This window comes from Arvicanthis niloticus, chromosome 4 (assembly GCF_011762505.2).
Source record: "Arvicanthis niloticus isolate mArvNil1 chromosome 4, mArvNil1.pat.X, whole genome shotgun sequence".
In the NCBI taxonomy this organism is placed as follows: domain Eukaryota; kingdom Metazoa; phylum Chordata; class Mammalia; order Rodentia; family Muridae; genus Arvicanthis; species Arvicanthis niloticus.
The window spans coordinates 15231017-15248576 of NC_047661.1; the positions used below are offsets into that span (position 1 = coordinate 15231017).

A 17560-nucleotide genomic window follows, 5' to 3' on the forward strand; every position below is an offset into this window, starting at 1 on the left:
CATTCTGAGTATTTGCTCACTGCAGCTAATTTAGAGGTAATTAAAGAATTAATAAGATCTGGATATTAACCAGTAGGCCTATTCTTGTTTTCAATACAGCCCTGGTTTTTGTTTGTTTTTACCTATAAAAAGAAGCAAATAAGCATTAGGCTTAAAAAAAAAGATGTTAAATATGAAAGATCCAATTGTGTGTAAAATAACCTGACAAGATGCAGAAACAAAACTTAGGTCATAGTTCATTATATTTAAATCCACTTTCCACTCTGTGGCTTCCTTGGGTTCATGGTCATATCATAAGGCAAAATGCATTTAATCAAACTTCAAAGGTCCCCAAAGTCTTTCATGCTCAACACTATTTAAAAGTCGAAAGTCTCTTCTGAGACTCAAGTCAAACTCTTAACTGTAACCCTCTGGAAAATAAAACAACAAATTTGCATATTTCTGACATACAATGGCACGGAATATCTATTATCGTTCAAAAGGGAGTTATCAGGGCATAGAGAGGAACCACTAGACCAAAATACAGCAGGGTAAACTGCAAGTCTTGAATGGCCTTCCTTCTAGCTTTGTTGCCTGCGAGATAATCTTGGGCTGGTTCCATTCCGGGTGTGCATATCTCCTTGGCAGACATCCCACAGCTCTGGCATGTCTAATATTGAGGGGTCTCTAACAACCCAGTTGCTCTCAAAACTTCATACGATGGCTTCTTGTGGCTTTCATGCAGGAACACCCCTGCCAGGTGCTCTCCCTCATTGGTTCTCCTTAACCATGGAGAAGGTTCCATAACCCCTTTCCTCAGGAATTTTCATTACTCTAAAGCTAGAACCACAAGGACAACAGTGAGGTTCAGGTGTCCATTTGGGGCCTGGTCCCCTCCTTGAATCATATTAGCAGAAACATTCCTTCTTGTAGCTTTTGAAGAGCAGAACATTCCTCAGGTCTTTCTTTTCAGTAGAAAGCTTAGTTGGGTGGGGTCTTGCTCTGATCCCCTTGTTCCAGGGCACATAAGGCCTCTTCTTAATCCACTCCCCTCTTTCAGCACAAGCCTTGGCCCCCAACATTTCACTGCCTCCCATTTTTCTCTTCAACCTGTAGTTTTATATTACTCTTGCTTGCCTCACTTGTTCTTTTTCACTAGCGACCTGCACCAGAGTAGTTACTAATAATCACATGATATTAATTAGATCCTCCTGAAATCTCATCCTCCAAGTTTTCTTTTCAAGTTAGCCTCAGGCAAATTCTTAGAACTACAGAAGAAGCCACATTTTTTGCCAAAATAGTCACAGGAATGTTCTAGCCCTGTTGTTAATACTGCTTTCCTCTGAAACATTTTGAGCTGGGCCTACATAGTTCACACTGATCTCAGCACTACTGTCTTCCAAGCTCCTACTAGGATGGCCTATTTAACCCTGCTTACAGCATTTAAGTGTAACTTTTCTAGTTCAAAATCCCAAAGTCTTCTACAATTCTTCAAAAAATAGGGCAGGTTTGTCACAGAAACAGCTCCATTCCTGGAGGACTTGGGTTCTATTTCCATTAACCACTTAGTGGCTAAAAACTGTAACTTCAGTTCCATGGGACTCAAACCTTCTTCTAGCCTGCTCAGACACTGTATATACATATGGTGCATAGAGATACACGTAAGCAAAACACCCATATACATTAAACACACACACACAACAAAAAAGCATCATACTGTACTTTACAATCATATATACTTTCAGTTAAAAATAAACTTTAAAACTACACAAAGAAATAAAATAACTCACATCCATCATTCCTGTACAAGAACGCATGCAGTGATGGTTACAGAATACTGTTCACTTAAAATGTTGTGTACTGTGGCCTTCTAGCTCACTCACACAACGGCACCAAAGAAGCAGGGTGGGGTGGGGTGAGGTGTCACTCCAAGTTACAGGTCAGCCAGGACCACAAAACAAGACCTGCTTTTACTAAACAAACAAACAAACAGGCCAAATTAGGGGTTGGTGAGATGGCTCAGCAGTGAAAAGCGCTCACTGTGGCTCTTGCATAGGTGTAGTTCCCCTGACAGAACCGGTTACAGATAGTTGTGATCTACCACATGGGTGCTGGCATTTGACTAGATTTACAAAAGTGCTAACTAATGGATGGAGTTTATGTCTTTCAGGATCTTCTCCTATGGTTATCAATTTCTATATTCCTATAACTTAGTGGGGATGTAGTTAAAACAGACTGAGGAGACTGGTGGGAACTGAGTACCTCTGAAATGTTCCACACTCCCAACTATGAGCAACAAGGCCCCAGCCAAGTTCACAGCTCACCACTGTCTACTTCAGCTTTAGGGACGAAGTCATGGCCTACTCTCAAGGTTCTTCCTATGGTCTGCACCTTTTTCATTTTTAGGCAGGGTCTTGCTGTGGAGTTCTGGCTGTCCTGGAGCTTGCTCTGCAGATCAGGCTGGCCTCACAGAGCAAGAGTTTGCCTCACAGAGTTTGCCTCTGCCCTCTGAGTGCTGGAATTAAAGGAGTATGCCACCATGCCTAGGCCACCAGCGCCTTTCTTTCCATCTTGCTCTTCAGCCTATATGTTTTTCTCCTTATGTCTTCCACCTCAAAAAGTTTACTCTTTGTTGACAGGTTTAGTTCAAACTTTGGCATTTCAGGCAGACACAGGTGCTGCTTTCTTCATTCCCTGGCCCCTGGGTTTTTGCATTCCAGAACTCATCACATTTAGTACACACACGATGGCCAATCTCAGTTGTCATGTAGCCAAGGTCGACTACATCTGGAATCAACAAAACCCCAAGCAGCTGGTACATCTGTGTGGGTTTCTTGACTGCATCATCTGCGGTGGGAAGGCCTACCTTAAATCAGGAAGATGCCGCCACATCTTCTGGGGGCAGCCAACATAAAAGAGCATACAAATCGGAGACTTTTGTTTTTTGCCACTCCCTACAAGCATTTGCTTCATTCTTGCTAGCAAGTTCAATTACCCTGATGTTAGAGCATTCCTTCTCTGGTATTAGAATCTTCAGTATTCTAACTACACTGAAGACCAGCAGCTCTCTAGGAATTCCCCAGGACCCCAGAGCCAGATCAGGACTTCTCAGTACCCAGTTTTATGGACTCAACAAGCACCAGATCCTTGGCCTTTCGTCATCATTGGACTACCCAGTCCATAGCCTGTAAGCCGCTCTAATAAACGTCATTTATATATATGTGTGTGTACACCAAAATTAAAATATTAATGCAATTACAATATGAAATGAACTGAAAATAAAAACAGTGGACTGAGAGAAGCCCTGATTTAATGTCTTCTCACTGAGGAAGCTGCCCGTTCTATCATTCTGTTAGTCCTAGTCCTTAAAAGAACACCAACAAACATACATGTCCAGTTGTGATGCCCTTCTTGAGTTGAGAACTGTCTATCCTCAGACAGTTCATCAATGCTTTGTGAACACATGTCTCTAGGTGATTAAGGCTCTGACCTTAATATCACCCTAAATGAACTAGGACTGGTCTACAGTTCAATCAAGAACAGGAAAACTCTTATATTAAAATGTAAATTAAAATGACACACTGATAAAACATTCACCTTAACTGGGGGTGGGGAGTCCTGGTCTTAACTGGAGGAGAAGGCATTAGTTTTGCTCCATTTTGCAGAGGCAAAACCCAAAGATTGTATGCTTTGATTTCAATCTTCTATCTTAATCTATGTACATGGCATTAAGTTTCTACTTTATCCTTCCCTTGAATTTCCTAGGAGTCTTGCTTTATCTTAAGGCACAGCTCAGGAACACCCCGCCCCAGCTCCCACCCGGCCCAGTCACTCACCTTCCTCGTCTATCCATTTCATGGTGAACGGCTGCTCATTGTCAAAAGAACACATATCTCGAACCTCACTGCAAAGTCCCTCAAAGGAGATGGAAGGCTCAAAGTGTGTTATCATAATATCCCTGAAAAAGAAAGGGTTTCATGTTTAAAGCCATACTGACCTACATGTGACATGTGACTACATGCCTGCTGTGACAGACTAGTCAATGCTGCATGAAACAGTAAAACGTTAACAAAATAAATTTGCAGTAGGAAATGAGCTGGAAACAACACCAACAGGTTCCTGAGGAGCCCAAGTCCATGTCCTTTCACTGAAGAAGCACCTCACTGCTGTGTCTCCTCCAGGAGGCCTTGCAACCCCACACCCACTCCCTACAAGCATTTGCTTCTACTCACTGAAAATGTGTTTCGACCTCTGTCCCCCGTTTTCCACCCTCATAATCTACCGTTCATCTAAGTCACTGCTTCTGGTACCCTGGCTCCTTGGCTCTCTTGGCCCTGAATTCACAAATAACCCACTGCCAATCTGTCAATCATCCTTGTATAGCATGAGTTCAACATCTCTTTTCTCATTTTCAGCTTTCTGCTTTAAAGTAGCTTCCTTTAGTATAAATCTTCCTCCTCAAACACAGAAATATATTTTTATTAATGAAAGTGATAATAAATATGTAAATAATATGTTAATGCATACTTCCCTTGACAGCATTAGATGAACAAATTAAATAAATCCAATAAGCAGCTATTCAGTGTAACTTGTACTGTTCTTAAGTGAGCTCTAGCTGTCAGGCGTTCCACCTAAGCAGCCCTGGAAGGAAGGGTTTTCAAAGCTCTAACCTCCACACAAGGCCACTTTTACACAACACTCCCAGTGCTGGACTGTCTTCAAGGTCTTGATAAAATCAACATAATTTATGCCCTTCTTGTGGTAAACACACAGGCTTCTATCAAGCAGAGTAAACGTTAACTTCCTTAGGGAAGCGGGATGGCTAGCTTTATTTTGGATGTGGTAACAGTCTAGAATCACCTGGGGAGAGTGCAGTGAGTGACAGTCTAGCTTAGGTTGGTCGGGGATAAATCTGTGTGGTATTTTCTCTCAACATGACCCCTCTACAATGGCCTACACCTGAAACTGAGCTAAGTAAGTACCATCTCCCCTAGGTTGCTTTTATTGGGGTATTTGATCACAGCAACTAGAAAGAAAGCTAGAACATCGGGGTCTACAGGCCCCTCATAAGCTGTCACCGGCTACCTGGCAGACCTACCTCTCCAATTGCAGCCAAATGCATGCTTGTATTTTTACCCTCTGTCCCAACTGGAATACAATGAGATGTCAGAGACATGGGTTTTTTTTCTTGTTTTTTGTTTTCCTTTATACTCCTAGAGGTCAATACAATCTTAGCACAGAATGATACTTTACTGTCAAAACATAGATCTCACCTCAAAATAGGTAAGAGATCCTTATTCTAGAGCTAAATATGAGTGCCATGACCAGGAGTCACAGAGTCAAGTTACCCCAAACTCCATTTTTCAACATGGTAGTATTTTTGTGAAGTTCTCATAGTAATAGAAGAAAAAAAAAAAAACAAAAACCTTCAATCAAATGCACTTCTCAAATACACCAGAGGACCATCAGAGAGACAGTGTACAACAAAATGGGGAAACCCCTTCTCTAGGCCTCAGATGCCAGCTGAGGACATTCTTAGCCTTCTGGATGATCAAAGCTAGTGGTCACTCAAGTTAATACATTCCAAAATGTTTCACTTGCTAGACACAGGATGTGAGGTCAGACACAGAGATGGACAAGGAGTGGCTGTTTAGGGAGCTAAAAAGAGCCCAAGATAAACTGTTATTAGGCTCTGCACCTGCAGTGTTTCAACCTCCCCACTTCAACCAACAGGCTGGCAGAAGGTGTGGTGGAAGGTACTGTTCTTTCCAGGAACTCTCACGCACACAATAGATACTTGTTCACTGGTGAAAGGAGGGAAGTGAGGACAGAAAGGAACCATGAAAAACAGACTTGGGTAGTTGAAATACAGAACACAAAGGACATATTTTGTTAAGAAGAAATTTAAAGCAAAGGCTTGCTGTTGCCTCCAAAGAACCACAGAACAGCCACGTGTTATCTGCCAAAAGAAGCTCTAGCTGTGGTCTTCAGGAGCTACAGAAAGCCAGCAGAGAGCCAAGGAGACACAGAACCTGGATGGCCTCTTCAGGGGTGGTCACTTTAAGTTCTCACAAGCCGTCTCTTGCCATAACTTTCCTAACAATAGGCTTGCTTCTTTGCAATCCAGCTAGTGATCTAAACACCTAGTCTCCTTTTGTCTTTACTCCCAAAACACAAGACACTATTTTTACTTAAATATTTTAAATATATTTTGGTCATGTTTTCCCCTCCCCCAACTCCTAAATCTGTACTTTGCTCAGTCACCATCAGAGAAGCTTCCTCCTGCAGCAGACAGGACCAGAGGCAGAGTCCCACAGCCAGACATTAGGCACTGAGAGAGTCTTTAGAACTCTTAGCCCTAAATGAGATGTCTCCATCAAAATCCCTGACCTCAGAACTCAGAGAACTGAGGAAGAGGAGGCAGAAAGAGTGTAATAGCCAGAGGGGGTGAGGGGTGGGATAATAAAGAAATCAAGACCTTCTAGACACAACAGGACTGGCACACACATGAACTCACAGACTACGGTAGCATGCACAGGGCCTGCATGGATCTGCACCAGATAGGGTTCTAGAGCTGAAGGAAGGGTCAACACTGCCCCAAACCTAACCCAGAAGCTAGCTCCAATTCATAGCTGCTTGGAAATGAAAAGTCAGTTTTCCCAAAAGGAGTCTCACAGGGAAAGCCCGTCTTAAGGGTGGGCCTCATAGAGTAGATGGAATACAAGTGAACTCAAGGGCAGCTCTGGAGGTTTTAAGTCAGGGCTCTCTGTTGTTTACACGTCCAGATCCTCTGTGTATATTATCATGGCTTCTGGTTTGGGTTTTGATGATCTCTGTGTGCACCAACACTGGTGTCTCTGCATCTATGTACTTGTACTTTCTCTTACTTGGTTGTTTTGTCATAGTTGATTTGTTTGTTTTTGATTTATCCTACTGTATTATATTATTATTTTTTATATTATCCTATGTATTATATTATTATTTTTTATATTTTTTATTATATTATTATATTTGATTTATCCTACTGTATTATATTATTATTGTTTTTGATTTATCCTACTGTATTATATTATTATAATATTATTATTCTTTAGATGGCTGTTTTCTGAGAGACAGAAAGGTTATGGATAAAAGGAGGGAAGGAACTGGAAGGAGCAGGGGAGGGGAAACTATATCAAAGTACATTGTATAAAGAGTATCTTCAATCAAGGAAAAACAAATTAACAAAAGCTCTTCTTACATTATTTTTGGATCATGTTTCCTCTCCCAAGTTCCTCCCACCTAACTTCACGCTCTTTTCCTTTCCCACCCCTGCCCCAAACAACAACATAAAAAAACAAAAATCAAAATCAAAACCAAAAACCAGTAAGACAAACTACCACAACAAGCCTCCACACAAATCAGTCATGAAGTCCATCTTACTCATTCAGCTATCCTAAGCATGGGGCTGGCCTGGAGCGCTGCTGCAGTGCCTGCTGATGCTCCACTGGGGGAACTGATTTTCCTTCCCAGTTGTCAGGTGCAGACAGCTTCTCGTTAGGGGTAGGGTTTGTGTCCACTCCCCTTCTCAGTGCTGAGATTTTGTCTAGGGTAACCCTGTGCGGATCTAAGGCATGCAACCAGTCTGAGCATCAGCGTTGCTGGATTCATCCACCACCTCTGGCTCTTACAATCTTTCTGTGTCCTCTTCCACACAGGTCCCTGAGCCCTGAGGGAAGGGGTTTGATGAAGATATTTTGGAAGTGAGTGCTCCAAAGTCTCCTCCTCTCTGCATCCTGACACAAGACAATCTCAGTGCCATTGCTATGGTCTCTTCCTCCTCTTCCCCTCCTCCCCACACCACCTCTGAAATTAAGTTCACATTCTGTGCTTACTCTTTATCTCTATATGCAAATTGTCTTACATAAAGATATTACTATGTTACAACTGTTATATTTAGGACTCTAGATCTCGAGGGGTGGTCATGGAGCACACCTGTAATTCTGGCACTCAGGAGGAGGCAGGAGGATCCCTGTTGGTCTGAGGCCATCCTGGTCTACAGAGTGAGTTTGAGGACAGCCCGAGCTACACAGAGAAAGCCTGTCTCAGAAGACATAAATAAATAAACAAACAAACAAACAAACAAATAAATATCTTATTCTAACTTCTTTTTTTCAACTCAATCATACCACCTAATACAAATAATCTACTATAGACTCTAATCTACTCAGTCTCACATCCTTAAGGTCTTGATTATAGGAGTCTACTCTTGACAGTCCCTCAAATTAAGGCTCAGTTTACACAGACAGAGAGAAGCACCATCAACATCACATTCCATTCAACTGCTAACCACACGATGTCTTCTAATTCTAAACCTGTCTTATATTCTTTTAATTAATTAGTCTATTGGTAACACATCTATAACTAAGTTATAAGCAACTAAAAGCTAAACTTCTTTACATGTAAATACATTCATATTTCTATTAACACAGCAAGGGCACAAGCTTGTTGTACTATAGAAATGCAGGATATGCAGAAAGAAGTTTCCATAGAAAGCCATTTTCCATCAAATACACTTTGACAAGGGAGTATTTATTATTATTATCATTATTATAAATATTCATAGACTTGTTTTGCTTTTTATTTTAGGGTCGCATAATGTAGCCCTGCCCGCCCTGGAACTTGCTATGTAAACCAGGCTGACCTAGAGCTCACGGATGTGACTGCCTGCCTCCTGGGTGTTTGGATCAAAGGTGTGGCCCACCATATCCTATGTCCAGCTTTGTAGGACAATATGTCACAAGTGTTTAAGTAATCATATCTTATTCAAACTTTATAACTGTCCATCTAAACAGTATATCTCACCTGAAAGAATTTCAAAGGCAAATCACAGGGTCATGACGGTGTTTTTGACAGGAGAAAGGAACTCAAATCCAAATCCTAATCTAAAGGATCCTGAAACTGAGTCTGTACTGACCTGCTCTTCTCCTCAGCCACAGCCCTGTGTGCCCTGCTGTGAGCACTACTGTGCCCCCAGCAGCAATGGAGGACCGAGGATTTCAGTGCTGCTGGTGCTGCCAAACTACCTCCTGTTATCAGCCCCTTCAAAGATCTGAGTCCTTGACTGCAGACACAGACAAACCCCATTCTTAAGCAGCCTTATGGAACGTGAAGGTCCTAGGTTCAACTCAGAAGACTCCTCAAGGGTCCACTCATCCTGTACATGTCCCGGAGAATGCCAGTTTCCAGTTGCGACTTCAGGGTGGCTTGATTTTTTTTCTACCTATTCCTAGCTTGACTGTATGTCCCCTCCAAAATTTATCATGTAACTTAGTCTCCACTGTGGTGGTTTTAAGAAGAGGGAACATGGTGGGTGTGGTGTTGCATGCCTTCGACCCTACTTGGGAACTCTATGAGTTCAATACTAGCCTAATCTACATAGTAAGTTCCAAGCAAGCCAGAGCTACATAATGAGACCTAGTCAAAAGGAAAAGAACAAACAGAAAAGAAGAGATGTGGGTCTTTAGGGAAGTGATTAAGGTTCAGTTTGATTAAGGTTTGGTCCTCATGAATTAGTTAGTGCGTTTACAAGACTGGAGGAAACTACCGGGGGCTCTGTTCTGCCCTCTCTCTATGCCTTTACTGTGAAATGTGAGCCTTTACTGGAAAACAGAAAAAACCAGTGCCATCCTGGACAGAGAAATAAGACCTTTAACTAGATAGCAAAACTGTTTACGCCATACCTTCCAGCTTCTGAACTGAGACACTACTGTGTTGTGTAGATTATGCTTTCTGTAATACTGCTACAGAAGCACAGAAAGCCTCTCAAAGCCTCCTCCCTTGACCCTTCTCCTCCATAACTGTCAGTCATAGCAGCACTCACCCATGCTCATACCCCGCCTGATGCCTTTCCACAGCAGATGCCAGGCAATGCTTAGTTCTCTCCGTTTGATTTAATAAGCTCTACGCATGTGATACTCACAAACAACAAGAATGAGTTTATTATGTCTCTCTGTCTGGAGATTGAAGTTTAGGAAGAAAGCGCCTTAGCTTTACTATCTGGTCAGCTCCAACTTCTGTTGCAAAGACTTGCAGCTTCTACTTGTATCCTCAGAAACAGGCCTTAACTGCATCACTTCACACAGGTACTGATCCCATTCATGAGAGCCAATGCAACTTCCAGTAGACTCCTCATCTTCTAACACCTTTTGTGGCAATTTCAACAGTAAATTCTGGGGCAGGGAGCAGGTTGGACAAAAATATTCAGACTACTACAGTATATGAAAGATTTATATTTATAGTTTTCAACAAAAAGTATAATTGGCACAGCTCTGTTTTTACAAGCCTGGCTAGTGAACAATTTAATCCTTGATTTAAACCTTAGTTTGGGGGCATGGAGAAATGGCTCAGTGGTTAAAAGCACTTGCTGCTCTTCAGAAGACTCAGGTTGTTTTCCCAGGACTCAAAACTGCAGGTAACTAGTTCCAGGGGGATCTGATGGCTCTGGCCTCTTCATGGGCACACGTAAACTCCTGTAGGCATGTATATATAAATAAATAATCAAATAAATATTAGGGCTCAGAGATGGCTCAGCAATGAGCACTTGTTGCTCTTGCAAAGGACTTGGGTTCAGTTCCCAGCAACCACATGATCATCTCTAACTCAAATTCCAGGGGAATCAAATGTCCTCTTTGACCTCCAGGCATGCACATAATACACATACATGCATGTATGCATGCATGCATACATTCAGGCAAATATACTCTTATACACATAAAATGAAGTAAATAAGTGTTTTAATAAATCTTTTTAAAAATTTTTTTATTGGACATTTTACTTACATTTCAGATGTGATCCCTTTTCCCCATTTCCCCCCAACCCCACCCAGGAACCCCCTATCCCATCACCCCTCCTCCTGCTTCTATGAGGATGTGCCCCCACCCACCTCCCCACCCACAATTTCCCCCAGACTAGGCATCCAGCCTTCATGGGACCAAGGATCTCCTCTCCCACCTATGCCCAACAAGGCCATCCTCCCCTACATATACAGCTGGAGCTATGGGTTGCTCCCTATGTGCTCCCAGGATGGTTTAGACCCTGGGAGCTCTGATTGGTTGGTATTGTTGCTCTCCTCATGGGGCCACAAACTCTTTCAGCTCCTTCAGTCTTCACTCTCACTCCTCCATTGGGAACCCAATGATCAGTTCAATGGTTAGCTGTGAGCATTTGCCTCTGTATATTTCAAGCTCTGGCAGACCTCTAAGGAGACAGCTATATCAGGGTCCTGTCAGCATGCACTTCCTGGCATCCACACCAGCGACTACATTTGGTGACTGCACATGGGATGGATACCCAGGTGGAACGGTCTCCAGACGACCCCTCCTTCAGTTTCTGTCCCACGCTCTGTCTCCATATTTGCTCCATATTTGCTCCCATACTTTGGTCTTCCTTCTTCATGAGCTTCATGTGGTCTATGAGTTGCATCTTGGGTATTGTGAGCTTTTGGGCTAATATCCAATTATCAGTGAGTGCATACCATGTGTGTTCTTTTGTGACTGGGTTAGCTCACTCAGGATGATATTTTCTGGTTCCATCCATTTGCCTAAGAATTTCTCAAATTCACTGTTTTTAATAGCTGAGTAATACTCCATTGTATATATATACCACATTTTCTGTATCCATTCCTCTGTTGAAGGACATTTGGGTTCTTTCCGGCTTCTGGCTATTATAAAAAAGGCTGCTATGAACATAATGGAGCAGTGTCCTTGTTATATGTTGGAGCATCTTCTGGGTATATGCCCAGGAGTGGTATAGCTGGGTCCTCAGGTAATGCTATATCCAATTTTCTGAGGAACCACCAGACTGATTTCCAGAGTGGTTGTACCAGCTTGCAATCCTACCAACAATGGAGGAGTGTTCCTTTTTCTCTACATCCTCGCCAGCATCTGCTATCACCTGAGTTTTTGATCTTAGCCATTCTGACTGGTGTGAGGTGAAATCTCAGGGTTGTTTTGATTTGCATTTCCCTAATGACTAAGGATATTAAACATTTCTTTAGGTGCTTCTTGGCCATTCGAGTTTCCTCAGTTGAGAATTCCAGGATGGTTTATTTGATCCTGATTTAACTTTGATACCTAGTATCTGTCTAGAAAATTGTCCATTTCATCCAGATTTTCCAGTTTTGTTGAGTATAGGCCTTTGTAGTAGGATCTGATGATTTTTTGAATTTCCTCAGTTTCTGTTGTTATATCTCCCTTTTCAGTTCTGATTTTATTAATTTGGATACTGTCTCTGTGCCCTCTGGTTAGTCTGGGTTAATCTATTTTGCTAAGGGTTTATCTATCTTGTTGATTTTCTCAAAGAACCACCTCCTGGTTTAATTGATACTTTGTATAGTTCTTTTTATTTCCACTTGGTTGATTTCATCCCTGAGTTTATTATTTCCTGCCTTCTACTCCTCTTGGGTGTATTTGCTTCTTTTTGTTCTAGAGCTTTCTCAGGTGTGCTGTCACGTTGTTAGTGTGTGCTCTTTCCAGTTTCTTTTTGTAGGCACTTAGAGCTATGAGTTTTCCTCTTAGCACTGCTTTCATGGAGTCCCACAAGTTTTGGTATGATGTGTCCTCATTTTCATTAAATTCTACAGAGTCTTTATTTTCTTCCTCTACCAGGTCATCATTGAGCAGAGGGTTGTTCAGTTTCCACATGTATGTGGGCTTTCCATTGTTTTTGTTATTATTGAAGACCAGCCTTAGTCCATGGTGATCTGATAGGATGCAAGGGATTATTTCAATCTTTTTCTATCTGTTGAAGCCTGTTTTGTGACCAATTATATGGTCTATTTTAGAGAAGGTACCATGAGGTGCTGAGAAAAGGGTATATTCTTTTGTTTTGGGATGAAAAGTTCTATAGATATCTGTTAAATCCATTTGGTTCATAACTTCTGTTAATTTCACTGTGTCTCTGTTTAGTTTCTGTTTCCATGATCTGTCTATTGCTGAGAGTGGGGTGCTGAAATCCCCCACTATTATTGTGTGAGGTGCAATGTGTGCTTTGAGCTTTAGTATGTTCAGAATCGAGAGTTCCTCTTGGTAGATTTTTCCTTTGATGAGTATAAAGTGTCCTTCCTTATCTTCTTTGATTACTTTTGGTTGAAAGTCGATTTTATTTGATATTAGAATGGCTACTCCAGCTTGTTTCTTAGGACCATTTGCTTGGAAAATTGTTTTCCATCCTTTCACTCTGATGTAGTTTTTATCTTTGCCACTGAGGTGCATTTCCTATATGCAGCAAAATTCTGGGTCCTGTTTATGTATCCAGTTTGACAGTCTACATCTTTTTATTAGAGAATTGAGTCCATTGATGTTAAGAGATATTAAGGAAAAATGATTTTTGCTTCCTGTTATTTTTGTTATTAGAGGTGGAATTATGTTTGTGTAGCTATCTTTTTTTGGGTTTGTTGGAAGATTACTTTCTTGCTATTTCTAGGTTGTAGTTTCCCTCCTTGTGTTGGAGTTTTCCATCAATTATCCTTTGAAGTACTGGGTTTGTGGGAAGATATTGTGTAAATTTGTTTTTTCATAGAATATCTTGGTTTCTCCATCTATCTATAGTGATTGAGAGTTTTGCTGGGTAGAGTAGTCTAGGCTGGCATTTGTGTTCTCTTAGGGTCTGTATGATATCAGTCCAGGATCTTCTGGCTTTTATAGTCTCTGGTGAGAAGGCTGGTGTAATTCTTATAGGTCTGCCTTTATATGTTACTTGACCTTTTTCCCTTACTGCTTTTAGTATTTTTTCTTTGATTTGTGCATTTGATGTTTTGATTATTATGTGACGGGAGGCATTTCTTTTCTGGTCTAGTCTATTTGGAGTTCTGTAGTCTTCTTGTATGTTCCTGGGCATCTCTTTCTTTAGGTTAGGGAAGTTTTTCTCTATAATTTTGTTGAAGATACTTATTGGCGCTTTAAATTGAGAATCTTCACTCTCATCTATACCTATTATCCTTAGGTTTGGTCTTCTCATTGTGTCCTGGATTTCCTGGATGTTTTGGGTTAGGAGCTTTTGGCATTTTGCATTTTCTTTGACAGTTGTGTCAATGTTTTCCATGGTATCTTCTGCACATGAGATTCTCTCTTCTATCTCTTGTATTCTGTTGGTGATGCTTGCATCTATGACTCCTGATCTCTTTCCTAGGTTTTCTATCTCCAGGGTAGTCTCCCTTTGAGATTTCTTTATTGTTTCTACTTCCATTTTTAGATCTTGGATGGTTTTGTTTAATTCCTTCACCTGTTTGGTTCCATTTTCTTGTAATTCTTTAAGGGATTTTTTGTGTTTTCTCTTTAAGGGCTTCTATCCGATTACCTGTGTTCTTCTGTATTTCTTTAAGGGAGTTATTCATGTCCTTCTTAAAGTCCTCTATCATCATCATGAGAAGTGATTTTAATTCTGAATCCTGCTTTTCTGGTGTGATGGGGTGTCCAGGACTTGCTATGGTGGGAGAACTGGGTTCTGATGATGCCAAGTAACTTTGGTTTCTGTTGCTTATGTTCTTGTGCTTGCCTTTCACCATCTAGTTAACTCTAGTGCTTCCTGAACTCACTGTCTCTGACTGGAGCCTGTCTTTCCAGCTATCTTGCTGTGTCAGAACTCCTCAGAGTCCAGATGTCTCTGTGATCCTTTGGTCCTGAGACCCTGGGTGGAAGAACTCCTGGGACTTGGGCTGCCTCTGGGATCCTGAAATCCTGCTGCTCTGAGTGCATCCTCTAGGATGGCTCAGGATATGGTGTCTTCACAGGAGCAGATCAGCTAGGTGTCTGCTCCTGCCAAAGGAACCAAGAGAGGGACGGAAAGGAAGTGGTATTCCAGAGGGGCGGGGTTTGGGTGGCTGATGGGTCCTGAGTATCCCAGCCTCCCAACTGTAGCTCTAGGGCGTAGGGTAGTGGGAGAGGGTTCTTACCCACTGCTGAGTACAGTGCCTTTTCTAGGATAGCTCAGGATATGGTGTCTTCACGGGAGCAGACCAGCTAGGTGTCTGCCCTAGCCAAAGGGACCAAAAGAGGGCACAAATAAATTTTTTTTAAAAATAATTTAGTTCACTTAAATACATAATGCTAATCTTTATTCTTGGGATATATATATATATATATATATATATATATATATATATATATATCAGAGTTTCTAGTGTCTCCCCTTACTAAATATACTATCCAGGAGGACAGACTGTCAGGAGCAGTCTTGCTTATACTCTGAAGGCCTAAATCAGCCGTAGGCCTAAGTCATATATGCCTGCCAACACAGAGTCTTGGTTTCTGTGGAAAAACATTGACCCTAGAACAGATAGCTATAGATCTTGTAAACAGGCAGCCTTAGTGGAAAATTACCAGCCTGGATAAGAACTAGTAGTCACAGACCTGTGGCTAGGTAGCCTTGGTGGAAAGTACCAGCTTAGATTAGAACAAATGAATCACAGACAGAGTCATAGTGACCTGTTCCCTGCTTCTTCTGTAAACTTTCAACCAGCCAACACTCTGTTCTGGAAGATATCTGTACTCGCCATCCCCTTCCCCCCCCCCACCCCCCCAATACCTAAGCTCCTGCGTCATCCCCTTCCCCACATTCTGCCTCTTTGTGAAAAGATTAAAATCAATGGTTTAATAAGACTCTAGACAAGCCATCGTTTGCCTGTTCCCCCATTCTCTCTTTCAGGTGGTCCCCTGGACCCTGTTCACTGACCTGCTGGACGGGGCAACAGACATGTTGTTGTATATTACTAACACCTGAAGCAATATCTGCCTACATTGGATCTCCAGTGAATATACGTTGAACAAAGGTGTCAGTACTCCATAGTGAATGAACAGAAGATAGTAAGTAGTCACAGTAAGCCAGGTAAGGCCTTGACATGCAAACCCAGGATACTATGTTTAAATCTAAGTTCTATCATTTTCCATATTGCTGTGACCTAAAGTGAGTTATTTGCCTTCCCTGTGCCTTGTCTCTCCATAAAATGGGATAATAATACCTCAGATGATGTTACAGATTTAACAGATGATGTTACAGATTTAATAGATTAAATTAGTGAGTATTTTTCATTGTTTATTGTGCTGGGGTTTGAACCCAGGGTCTCAAATATGTTAGACAAGTACTCTATCACTTGGGTATAAATTTCAACCTATAATTAATATGTTAGTACTTAAAATACCACAAAGATATAACATACTATGTATGTATTTAATAATTTTAATTACATATCCATATAGTACTTTAAACAGATGTGAAACATCATTAGAAAAAGTACCCCACCTTCAGAAACACAAGCATGCACCTACTTAAGGTAGTAGAATGCAAATGTATGTATTCCCCACCCTTCCCCTCAGAGCCCACCCATGTGACAGAAATAGGAGACAATAATCAGCGAGGCTGCAGTAAACTTACAAGCATTAGCATCAGAGCAGAGCATGAGATAGATCTGGATGACTCATGCCAGCCAGAACATTCAACCCAGATTTAGACCAGGCCAAAGCATCCATCCAGGTGAGAAGAATCAGAGGCTTCACCGAAACAAAAGAACTCCTGCCACTCAGTAAATCACATCATCACTCAGAAGGCAGAACGTAATCACTCAATATATTTTTAAAATCATGTTAAGAAAAAACCCAGGCTGGCTTTGACTTCTTGATCCTCCTGCTTAGCCTCACAAGTGAAAGGATAATCACAATATTACATACTACCCGTGTAATATTTAAAAAGCCTAAGTACACATTTCCTTAAACTAAATGAAGGTGGTGGTTTATCAACTATCATGCCTTAAGTTCCAGGAACTAAAACATTTAAGGAACGTTTGTGTAAACACTTCTCTGCTTGGGAAAGCACCGTGTTTACAACACTCCATAATGACCAGATCACAATTACAATAACCAAGTTAAAAATAAGCTGAGGATGAAGACATTGCATTCAGACGATGGAAAACAAATTATATACATGATTCTTCTGTCTTTACTCCGTCATTAGCATAAATTATTTTATTAATGGCCAACAGATCAATGTTTTACTGCAAAGAGTCCCTAAATGGCAAATTTAGGCATAGTTTGACTTAATTTTTAAAGGAAAAAAGGGGGACATCATTAACTGTGTGGGTGGGCTTCAGAAGACAAAACTATTTGTAAAATATACAATTTAAAGCTTTCTGGGGGCTGATTTTAAAAGTAAATGCAAGAAGAAGCAACACTGAGTTCTGCTATTTAAACATAAACTTTTCTTCTGAAATATAAATTATTTAGAAAATATTTTATTTGAATTTATCAGTAATAATTGGCCTCACAGGATTACCCACAGATGGTAAAACCACTGGATCAAAAGGTTCAGAGGGCCGGGCGGTGGTGGCTGCAAGCCTTTAATCCCAGCACTTGGGAGGCAGAGGCAGGTGGATTTCTGAGTTCGAGGCCAGCCTGGTCTACAGAGTGAGTTCCAGGACAGCCAGGGATGCACAGAGAAACCCTGTCTTGAAAAACCAAAAAAAAAAAAAAAAAAAAAAAAAAAAAAAAAAAAAAAAGGTTCAGAGGTAGAGAAGAGTCACATAATCTCGTTAGTAATTATTTAAAAAGTC

The 17560-nt window shown here is 41.2% G+C and overlaps 1 protein-coding gene across 1 annotated transcript in view; it reads right to left on the minus strand.

Moving 5' to 3' along the window:
* Prkci (protein kinase C iota) overlaps window positions 1-17560 on the minus strand; it is a 62864-nt gene that overhangs the window by 29228 nt on the left and 16076 nt on the right. Inside the window, exon 2 of the mRNA XM_034499979.2 lies at window positions 3816-3937. Coding sequence (XP_034355870.1) covers window positions 3816-3937 — 122 coding nt within the window. The remainder of the gene's footprint in view (window positions 1-3815; window positions 3938-17560) is intronic.